Raw genomic sequence first — 11,859 nt, 5'->3', positions numbered from 1 at the left:
CGTAATTATTCAATTGCAACTTTTCAGTGCAGAGCGTTTCTCATGTGTCGCTCCCCACCCGCCAGCGGCCAGTTTGCGCGAGCTCAATAATCCGAATTAGCGGACCATCTGCTGTCTCCTCCGCCTGCTCCGCGCACTACTTTGTCACGCGCCTCCTCCTCCTCTTCTTCTTCCTCCTCCTCCCTCTGCCCTCCATCCTCCCTTCCCTGCCTCCCTCCCGCGTGCGCTTGCATGCTGTGCGAGCGAGGGGCCACCGGGCGGAGTAATCGCACTGGTATCAATTGAGCGCGTGCACGTGCCTGTGTGAGTGCGCGCGCGCGCGTCTGGGTGCTTGGTCTGTTGCCGCCGCCGCTGCTGCTGCTGCTGCTGCTTGTCACTCATTGTTGCGCGCACACGGGCAGCGACGAGGAGCACCGATCCGCCCGCTGGCTGTTGTTGTTTACCGGCTTTTTATATAAAACCAGGAGAATATCCGTGACTCCTTCTTAAAGATGCTTCAAATAAGGGACATCCTCTGGGGATTCCTCTACATCGCCTGCGCAGGTGAGATGTTTATCTATTCATTTATTTTAAATGGAGGTGCTAGTGCAGCATCCTCCGGAGCGCCGCCGGCGGCCGACCGGAGGCTTGTTACCCGGCGGAGGGGCGTCGCGCTCGGACCCAAAAGTTTCCTGCCACCAGGCTCCCCCAAGAGGGTTGAAAATGAAACGTGGCGGCTTGGAATCAGTCTGTCAAGCTCAAACTTGCTTTTGGGGATAAATTCAAGCTTCTTTTTTTTTCTTGTGGATGCTGGAGCATCACCAGTCCCCATTCACCCCAAAGCCTTTCCAAGGGTGATTTTATTGTATTTTTTTTCTCCATCCTAACGTGTCAAATGCCCCATCATGTGGTGTGCACATGTCCAGAAGTTTAGAGTGGATGAACTAAGGGTTGCTGTGTTTTTTCCCCTCTGGTTATCTTTTGTTATATGTGGATGGATGGTAAAGTAGAGTTTCTGAGAGTCCAGACAGAACCGAATGTGCTGTTTAATCCGGTTGGAGACTACTGAATAGTCATCGAGTAAATACAATAGCTTGCAATCCAAAGGCTCCTGTGGTTAGGGGAGTCTTTTTTAACCCCCACCCCCCTCCACCCCACCCCACCCCAAGCCCACAACCACCTCAAACCTCCTCCGCCTCCTCCTTACATCTGCTCTCCAGTTCTATAGGCGACCCCAAGTGTAGTTTGGAGGGCTCCCAGGGCCCTTTGGAGAGAGGAAGAATAGTTGATTTACGAGACGTCCGCCCGGTTACAAAGAGCAAAGTTTAGGCATTGTCGGCGCACGGTTCTGTTTCTCTTCATCGGCCAACTGTTATATTTAGCCCATGTGTGCTGGCAGGAGCTGAAACCAGCAGGTTGACCAGCACTATACCACATCTGCTTTGAGCGGATTTGTCATAACATACCTAGAAATAACAAAAGAAAAACAAAAAAAAAGACCACATGCTAATGCTGTTAGCTTACCTAGCGGTGGATTCCACAGTGTCCACTCAGTTGCCTTCAGTCCTCGCTCAGGTTAAAACTGTTCCCTGATGATGTGACAAAACCACACAAACATAAACGGGTACATATATGTACTCATATTTATAAGTATGTATTATTTTCATCCACATCTTAATTAAATGGATAATGAGTCAATGCAGCTCCGTAACTTGGGGCTCCTTTTGTGACAGTAGCAGTTGTTTGCAAATGTATAATCACCTTCACACAGATACAAATTTCCATTAGCCCCTCTATAGCTTTTTCACATTACATGTTAGCATTAAGCTAACGGGGCCTTCGTTCGATGAAATTGTGTGGGATGGTGAATCGTTTTGGCGCTTAAACACACTGTGCAATGATTTATTGACTTTTAGTTGTGGGATTTAGACAGTAAAACCTGAACTGGGAGTTGTAGCGAATTCTTGATTCGACCTCAGTAGCTGTTTCCAGCGATAACCTCCGCGTTTTGCCATAGGCTACTCTTGTTGCATGGGGGCGGGGGGATGAATAATGTACGCTAGGCTACCGCAGTGTACTTGTCCGACTTTCATTGTTTTCCACATACAAATGCAGTACATATTTTACAGGGGTGACTCATAAACAGCTTGAAGCAAGCACACTTGACTTCTTTGATGGAGGAATGGCCATTATCTGCCGACCGGGAACAGCACGAAAATTACGCAGTGTTGTTTCATTGTTGACGTCAAGGCACTTTTGTTGTACCGGTATATGAAATGAGTATGTCGACAGCTGTTCTGCTTTGTTGCACCTCAGCGAATAAAAATGTATTCCTGTACCAGGGTTGTCCTGTGTAACGGTACTACAAAAGTACCAAAATCTCATGATTTTCCCAATGTTGTTCGTTATCGTTTTGTCTCTGGTCCATGCTGTTGCTAGTTCATTTCGACGCCACGGGTCGGTTCCTGGCCGGTGCATCAGGAACGGCATTTGGCATCACAACCAGGTTCTCCTGGTCAATGAACATGTGCGCCAGGGTTGAAATTGCTGCGACACATATCAAACCAACAACACTTTCTGAGGAATCACATTGGAGTTATCAGACAAAAAAAAAAAACAAACAGTCGCGTCCGAGCAAGATTTGCTTTGCCTACTTGCTTATGTCGTAGAAAGGGTTCTGTCAGTCGTCATCTGTACCTGTGGGTAAAAAACAAACAAAACAAAAAAAAAAGAACCCTTTCTACGATGGAACTTTCCTGTACGACTGAGAGCCTCCACAAGCTACTTGCTTATGCTTTTATTCATTAGCGGTTCAACTGGCTCGGCGAATGTGTCCTGTTTATCCCCCCGGTTGATGATGCTGCATTGCTTGGAATCTTTCAGAGATATTTTAAGAAAGTCGCTGCAGTGCGCACAAGCTGATAAAGGAAAAGAGTGAGGAGGATAATTAGACATCTGTGAGGTTGGTGCCGCTCTGTTGCGGCAGGCGAAAAAAGTCAAAGAAATTGATCGCATTATTTGATAGGCCGGGGGGTGTATTAAAAAGGGTAATGGCGGTATTACTTATTCGAAGGCTGAGCAGCTTAATTGACTTTATTGATTTCGGGTTCCTGTTTCGGTTCAAGTGTAATTCATGTTTGAGGCCGGTGAAGATGCAGAGATGAGATTTGAGAAATGTAATTGTAATGTATATTCAACCTGGTCCTTTGAGTGTCTGGACTTTGGACCGGCGAGTCGAGATGTTCATGGGTTTGCCGACAGGAACCGATGTGATGCCGTGTTAGCTTCCCCTCGTGTTAGCTGATTTGATAATTAGCCACAGTTTGACGAGGGATTTCCTGGTTTATCAGAGCATATCAGAGCCGTACAGTAGTTTTGGTTCACGAGGGAACAAGATCGAAACTGCGGTCTTATGTCGTGACTGACTCTTCCCGATTAACTTGTGAGCATTCCAGTTGTCATATTGGTGGTCTTGGATGATTACATTCTGGTTTGAAAAGGCGTTGAGTCCCATTCTGGGGTTTTCCGGTTTATTTTCCCGATGACACAGAGAAAAACTTCTCATTTGTCCTGCCGGATGGAGGTTTATTGGAGAAAATACACATTTACAGATTTTGGCGGCATCCAGCAGGGTGGGATGTTAACCCCCCTGATGTTTAACTAATCTGAAATGCGATCACAAATCTGGTTTTAGTCCTAACAACCGCTTGGACTTCGTTAACACCTGTGTGAAAAATCAAATCGCATAAATTTGCTCAAGTGAGATCGATGTGTCGGCTTGAGAGATATGTGCTAAATAAACATCAAATTAACAGCACAGGGCCGCTGCCGCCGTACGCCCTCGGGCAAAGTGAGATTTCCTTCTTGTTCCTGCATCACTGTGAATAATCTTGTTGCATTTTGATGAATGGAAAAACTATTTTTGCTTGGTGGGAATTCCACAATTGTGTTTTGTTTTTAAGGCGTTTGCGACAATTGCAGATTTTTGTGAACGCTAAGCAGCATTTAGCAATTCATCCACGTCGCTACATCGAGTGTTGAGTCTGAATTCCAATCCACCCACCTAACGAAAAAAATGAGGAAAACGGTAAAAGTTGCAAGAGAAATAGTGCAACTGCAAAATGGCAAACACATGTGCCTTTCTTTAACTTGCGTGCGGTTGTTCAAAGCCGCTAGGAAAATAATATGGGCTATTTTTGAACGAAGGGGAACTGCGGGGAAAAAAAAGAGCAGCCAAACAAGAGGAAAATTATAAGGTCGCGCTCAGAATAAATACGAGCCTCTAGAACTTTGTCACTGCACCATCTGCGTGTAAAAGGGACACGAGGAACACGTTTGACTCTGTTGCATCATGCTAATCCGAACATAACAGGTTTTGGGAGGGCCGATAACTACTGCTCAAAAAAATCCTCCCCAGAGCTATGAAAAGGAGACACCGATAAGTCTCCTTTTTCGTGTCAGTCTCATATTTTATTACATGGTGCATCCACTTGGCTTCCAAATCATCTTCCCCCATTAAAATGAATGGAAATGCCATCAATCTGTTCCAGCACCCCCACAAATCTTTTAGGTCTGTCTTTTGTAGAAAGGAAATAGCACTCCATAAAAAAAATGTACTTATTGTACAAATTAAAACAGATGTCAAGACTTCAACAGTTTATACGTCATGATTTAATGCCACAAATTATAACGTTGAACAGGTGGTTTCAAACGCAAGGATGGATGAAATGAAAGCTGAATCGTGTCTAATATTCATCATTTGCTGTCAACCTTGAGTGCTTCCAGTCTACAGCAAATACAAAGTGTCAAGAAACGATTCCGATACTGTACGTCGCCAAACGCAGTTAACCCCAAAGCGAAATAATGGCTTCATTATTCCTAAATCCTCAGCATGTAGCGGGGTGTCTTCACATTGAATTCGTCAGTGTACCATTCGTATTTGACAGCCGCTCGCTCTATTTCATCTCCTGCCACTGTTAGACGGCGATGGGCCGGCCTTTTGCATATTAATAAGTACGTGAATAGAGCCGTGAGCCATTTGCATTGTGTGAGTTCCGAGGGTCTTCTATTGAAAAGTGAATGTGGGGGAAGAAGCACAAAAATGATACACCACCCCGCCCACCCAACCCAACCCGTGTTACATCTAAATAGATTTTTTTTTTATACAGTACGTACGGTCCATACATCTCTGAGACTGGCTGAGGAAAAAGAAAGGACCAGGTTGGCACTTTTTAATGTGGTTACGGTGATATGAAAAACACGTGCAGTCTGTATTTCAACCTATGTCGGCGGTTTCGGTCTCATTAAATGTACAGTAAAGTTCTAATTTGTACTCAATGTGCTCCTCGCATTTCGTTTAATCTTGACAAGTGCCAAGACGGTCGCAAATGGTCCGTTGTGGAAAGAAGGACTGCAGCAAAAACCGCACCACATATGCCGCATGCATTTTATGGTCGGTCGAAGCTCCTCGCTTCATGAGACTATTTGTAGGGAGCGACCGTAGTAGCATGACAGCTCCTGAGATTTGGCCTGTTGGTGAATCGAAATTTGTAGATGTTTGATCGTGTGTGTGTGTGTGTGTGTGTGTGTGTGTGTGTGTGTGTGTGTGTGTGTGTGTGTGAGAGAGATCTTATCCCAAGATGTTGCCTAGTCTGAGATTATCTGCTCAAGTAATCCCCATTCACGCCTTGGTTTTGTTTTGCTTGCTTCCAATGGATACGGGTTAGAAGAAAAGCTTTGCGCTTGTGTGCAATTAGCGAGTTTGCTCGGTAACCAACAGCCAATTAATGCCATTTACAGTCGGGATAGGGGACTGACCGCAGCGTTCATGACGTCTACTTGCAATGCGGTAAACTGAGTTTTTAATTCTAAATTTTCCCAAATGTCTTTTTTTTTGGGTGGGTCTGTTGAAATAGTTCAGATTTTACGATTTTTGCTTGCACGAATAAAATGCCTCGTTCCAGTCTTGCTGACTAGACTAGTGTTGAAGCATTTTGAAAAACAATCTTTTTTTTCCCCTCAATATTGCGATTTTAATATGCGATGATTTTTTTATTCAAGTTTCTCTTCCCACATATTTTCTTTGAACAAACACAAGCAATCTGGAAATAGGATAAACGATTTCAGTGTATTTTTTTTCTCAACTCCTGTTTCGACCCCAGTGCACATCATCGTGATGGTGATGGCAACATCATTAAAAAAAGTACTTTTCATATCATCGATCCTTCATCATGATGACTCCACTTCCCGGTACTTTAAATTTTGGATCATTGAAGCTCGTCTCCATCAGATCAGCGAGCCCACACATCAGTGATGACTGGCTGAGGAAAAATGGGTGGAACCGTTTCAGTCACTGGTGTCAAACTCAAGGTCCGGGGGCCAGATCTGGCCCGCCACATCATTTTATGTGGCCCGCCAAAGCAAAAATCATGCGTGTCATCTTCCATGATCCTTGCTAAAATCTGGACTGAAATGTCAAATTGTCATTTGTAATAAATAGCGTTAAGATTTTGCAATAATTTTGTTACCCACTCAAACAATAATTGAACTATTGTAGTCGATTTGACTGATTTCCAAACTGGTAATCTATCACTTTGTTGCGTACAAGTAATAACATATCAACATTTATTTAGCTTCACTGTCATAACGGCCCTCCAAGGTGAAGAAGTAACCCCAAAGTGGCCCGTGACAAAAATGAGTTTGACACCTCTGGTTTAAGTGATGATTGGCTGAAGTTAGTGATTTTTTTTTTTTAATTGTAAGCCAATTAGAAGTAAAGTCTCGCAAGTGACAGCAAACTAGTTGTGAGTAAACCAAGACTACCTCTGCGGGTTGGGGGGTGGTGGGGGGTGTCAAAAGTCACTTGCACAAAATGCTAAACCATCAACAGACGAAAAATCATTTTTCCACATCCCCTCAAGTTGACCTCCGAGCGATTCCTTGTCCTAAATGTCAAAACCAAATGTCCGCTTTTCCAAACCCCTCGGCTGACCTCGGCGCCTTCAAAACCGAGCCTACTTCACCCGAACGCGAGTTTAATGATTTATTGACCGCAGCGCAGAGATCAAGTCCAGGACGGGCTCTTTTTGGCACCGAGATGAGCAGCTGCTGTTTGCTTTGCGCCTTTCCTGCCGTGAAATCCATCGCCATCGTTGTACCTTTTGCGGCGTGCGCGCTTAACTCTCTCCTGACTCACCCTCATGATGTAATAGGCCGGCAACGGTTTGTTAGCTCATCCCGGCAGCGGGAGGGTAGGGTGGGGTCTCCTTCTGAAATTACCCCCGGGGTCTTAAGACGCCTTAGCCTTTGTGTTGCAGACTCCTCCCTCCCCTGCCCTCCCCGCGGGAGATTAGAATGCTGCGATATGTGCAGCGTATGCGCTATTGCAAGGAACCGGTTGTTTACTGTCTGAACTGGCGACGTGAGCGCATTCTTGAGCCGAGCATCTTCCGTGGCCCGGCAGTCTTTTTCGAAGCGTGTACGCCGGCCAAACGCCATGTGGCACGAACGTTGGCTTTCTCACATCGTGCAAGTTCTCAGGCAGCGACTTTGTGACCGTCGTTTATAATTTCATTGTCGTTGCTTGTTTGTTTTCTGTGCTGTCCAAATGGGTTGTTGAGTCTTACGTTCAGCGTCGTCCCGGCGCCGGTATTGAGTCGATTGGTTGCCATGACAACTAAAACTATAATTTATTTGGGGAGAGAGAGAGAGAGAGAGAAAACTTTATTTTAGAACAGGGGCATCAAAGTCATTTTCGTCGCGGGCCACATTTTAGGTACCATTTTCCTTGGGGGGCCATTATGATTGAAATCATATAAAGAAGTCAAGAATAATAGTTTATGGAACTATTGTTTAAGTGATTGTAATGGGGTGTTTGGCAACAAAACAATGCTTCCAACGTCCCTCTCATTTATTACATATGAGAATTTGAAATTTTGGTGCATATTTTAGCAAGCTTCGTGGAATTTGCCGTGTTTGAATTGCTTTCGCGGGCCACATAAAATGATGTGGCGGGCCAGATCTGGCCCCCAGGCCTTGACTTTGACACCTGTGTTTTAGATGATCTACTTTCGGTTAACAAGGTGCACGCGGTATGTATTTATTGGGTTTTTTGCTCATTTATTGGATGTCGTGTTGAAGAGATTATTGTAATGTTGATTGTTGTTTGAAATGTCTTTTAGTTTTCACGGTGTTCCACAAATAAAACGTTTTTGGACATCAGTTCGAGGTCGTCGTCCTATGAGTTGATACAAGTCCAACAAAATTCAGTCTTGGATATCTTCTCTGTCTTTTTCAATTGGTTTTTATCTCAAATATTTCATGTATGTTAAAAAAAAAATCATTTTCCATGATTTTTTTCCCCCCATTCCGATGATTTGAATCGTGCCAGGAGTTTTGATCAGTTTCATCAACTCAAAAGCGATTTCTGTTTTTGTTGAAAAATGTTCGCTTTTGCTCAATTTCAGATTTTTTTTGGGGGGGGGGGGATGCTTGCCTTGACACCTCGAGACATGTCTTCGCTTTTCTTTCTGACCTCTCATATCATGTTTAGTTTTAGTGCAAAGATGCGAAAGCAGACCTTGTTGCTCTGTCTCTGATATCGGATTATCGCTTTATCTGTGAGACAAAGCCAAGACGTCTGCATTCGGGGGCTCCAGTTGTATGAGGCAGACGATAACTGCCTCTTCGTGTGTGCGTTTATGACCTTGTTTTATTTCTTTTCTTGCTTTTTTTTTTCTGGTTCAGTCTAAATGTTTTGCTCAGCCTCGCACGGTTTACACAGCGTCAAAATATTTGCATAGTTTCTGTCCAGTCGAAATTTTTGCGGGGTTCCTGTTTTTATCACTAATGAAATCAAGGGAGGGAAAAAAAAAATCCTTTCCGAACACTTCAGGGGTTGTGGAAACGAGTTGCTAAAGAAAGGCAAAGGTGCCGTCCCAGCTTGTGTTAAACTTGATGTTCGGGTCTCATATTAATGTGAAACCTGTCACGCGGTGGGAAGAAGATAAAATGCGCCGGGAGACGTTTATTTGACGGGCTCTGAGGACCTTTTTGATCAAACTGTCATGTCAGCCATCATCTAATTAGCCGCTACCATCCGATATGAGAAGCCTGGAAGGGAAATGCGCGGCGATGAGGTAATGCTGATGGAAATAAATGTGTTGTTGTCCCCGGCTGGTCGCAGGTGGCTGGCGAGCTAACATCATCTCGGAGATGGGAAACACATGGCAGACACTGACTGGATCTTGAAAAGATTTCATACCGGAAGATTTGTTTGCCTCTCGTTGAATGATGTCATCGGCACTACGAGAGACCTTTGGGCTTGATCTTGATCATGCTTCTGTTCTCGGACTTCAAACTATCCATCCATCCGTTTTATGATCCGCTTTATCCTCACGAGGGTCGCGGGGCGTGCTGGAGCCTATCCGGTCTTTGGGCAGTTGGCGAGGGAGGGGGGGGGGGGACACCCTGACCCGTTTGCCAGCCAATCGCAGGGCACGCATCGACGAACAACCTTTTGCGCTCACAAATCACACCCAGGGACAATTTAAGAGTACCATTAAACCGCCACGCATGTGGGAGGGAACCGGAGTACCCGGAGAAAAGCCACGCTGGCACGAACATGTAAACTCCACACAGAAAGGGCGGAGCCAGAATCGAACCCCGCGCCTCTGCACTGCGAGGCTGGCGTGCTAACCCGTCGTCCACCGTGCCGCCTCAAACATACCGAGCAAGTTGACCTGTAAGTGGCTAGCTTGCGCGTCAACAGCCCTGACTGAGCCTCGTCTAACTTTTGGGTACTGAAAAGGGTATGTGTGGATGGTGAAGAATTCCAGGTACCAATAGATCTCAGTACCAGACCTTATTGGTACTATAGTACTGCCAGTCATGTGATCCAGCTCGGTTTATGGCCTTGAGCCATCACCGTCCGTCCCCGCCTCTCCACTGATTGTGACTCCAGCAGTCGCAGGCATTCCGTGTCAGTCGTCCGTCTTTTGTGTTTGTTGGGTGGTACTTCATAAGACTTTCACCGGACAGAGCGGACCGCCCGGGAAAGAAAAGCTCCGTGAATTGGGCCAACTGGGGGGGCGGGGAGGATGAAGGTGACGGATGTCGGCGGAGGAGCGGCGGCGGCAGCGTTGTCAGGACACCATGTTGAGTGTCGTCAAGGGGGGAGAGGCTCCAACCTCTGGATTTATGGCTTTCCTTTCACTCGCGTGCTGGTTTTCTGGGATCAAGCGACGAGCGTGGCTTTTCTCCAGAGGAAAGCCGGCAAACGGCGTCGATCTCCAAATTTTGCTCCAGTGTTTGTTTTGTTTTTTTTTTTTTTTAATCTGAAACTCTTGAGACATAAATTGATTTATTTCATGTTATTGAACCCTTGCATGCACGCTGTTACCTGATAACATGAGAATCTGTCTACTGTAGTGACGGTTGTCCCTGGCAGGGTTAATTGCATCGTTTAAAAAAAAAAAAAAAAAAAAAAAGAAATCCCATCAACTTGTTCAAACCCTGCACCATCAAAGCAACGCTGAACTACGCCGCTTTCTCGTTTGCATTGCGATGATGTCCAACGACCGGCCGCTCCCTTGATTGGCAGACTCATTTTAACTGCAAAGTGAGTCCGGCGAGTTGCTTTAATAAGCCCGTGTTGGTCCACTGTTCTCTCGCTGGGTAATTATTTTTCCTCTCTTGACTGTTAAGAATTAGGCCTGCGCAGCAAAATGGAAGCTGGAAGATTTTGTTTTTACCCATCTTATAGGACAGAAGTTGTCAAATGACAAACTTTTTTTTTAGCATTCTGCAGGATTTGGGCAATCCGTAAAATCTTTTAAGCTCAACAAAACCACCATCCAGCACCAGGACGCCAAGCGGTCCAAGGCTTGGCTAGTCCTCTAACATTTTCAAAAAGTTTCTCATTTAGTTACCCTCATTCGGGTCGCGGATGAGTCGGAGTCCATCCCAGCTAAGAGGTGTGGGGTGTGTGTGTGTGTGTGTGTGTGTGTGTGGTGGGGGGGGGGGGGGGGGTTCTACCCTTGACTTTTTGCCAGCCAAACGCAGAGCACGGACAGAAAAGTACTCAGTGTAGAACAAAACGCACTCAAAGGGGAACAATGTCGCCACTCCGAAATGCTAATGTCTTATTTGTTCGTTATTTATCGACCTAAATTTGTTTTTTATGGACCCAACCTGTCGGAAATCCAATCCAATTGTGGTGAGTGATATGCTGAAAGATGTTTCATTAATATGCATGATTGAATTCATGCATTTTCAAGCGGCGTGTCGCGAAGGGGCTGAGCGTCTTGATGCCCGGGGCTATCGGCTACATTACGTCTGTGGATCGCCTAATTTGTGCCACCCTCCTCATATCGCTTTCGTCATTTGTGGGAAATGGCGAGAGAGAACAGGGTGGAGGGAGGGGGGGGGGCATTTTTTTTTTGCGCGAGTGCTGATGTAAATGCATGAGCGTCTGTTGCCCTGCTGAAAGTTTAATCGGGCGGCGCCGCACGTGGCTAAATTGGCTCGCCGTCAATCAAGAGCGACGGCTAGTTTTGGGGAAAATGGCGATGATTGCGCATGCGGTGTTCTCGCCGAGCGTAAAAGAAGACGTGTTGACGCGACACTTTCGAGTGCGCCGGACTCGTGGCTAGCGCTTGTTAATTGAGCGTTGGGGGGGAAAAAAAAAACGGGTTTCAGTTCACTACGTAAGGTAAAGAACCTCTTCAGGAGGTTTCATGCCGAGCACGGTTTGCGGTTGCGTGTCGCGGTGGGAATCATGAATCCATTAAATAGAGTGATCAGAGTTCTGTTATCGTAAGGCCAAACGGAGTTCACGATTCAATGCTTTGAATTTACTGTCTTAACAAAAAAAAAAAAAAA

The 11,859-nt window shown here is 45.6% G+C and overlaps 1 protein-coding gene across 14 annotated transcripts in view; it reads left to right on the top strand.

Moving 5' to 3' along the window:
• The first annotated feature begins 288 nt into the window (after positions 1-288).
• Positions 289-11,859, top strand: part of ncam1a (neural cell adhesion molecule 1a) — a 161,542-nt gene continuing 149,971 nt past the window's right edge. For 5 of the 14 annotated variants that reach the window (XM_019869597.1, XM_019869600.1, XM_019869599.1 and 2 more), the window contains exon 1: positions 292-543. In XM_019869597.1, the coding sequence (XP_019725156.1) occupies positions 492-543 (52 nt within the window). In that variant the 5' untranslated portion in view covers positions 292-491. Of the gene's footprint in view, positions 544-11,859 lie in introns of all 14 variants that reach the window. The other 9 variants (XM_019869596.1, XM_019869595.1, XM_019869594.1 and 6 more) reach the window with 4 other exon arrangements.

The sequence above is a fragment of the Hippocampus comes genome, unplaced genomic scaffold (assembly GCF_001891065.2).
Source record: "Hippocampus comes isolate QL1 unplaced genomic scaffold, H_comes_QL1_v1.1 scaffold109, whole genome shotgun sequence".
Lineage (NCBI taxonomy): Eukaryota > Metazoa > Chordata > Actinopteri > Syngnathiformes > Syngnathidae > Hippocampus > Hippocampus comes.
This window is presented reverse-complemented; position numbering and strand designations above follow the sequence as displayed.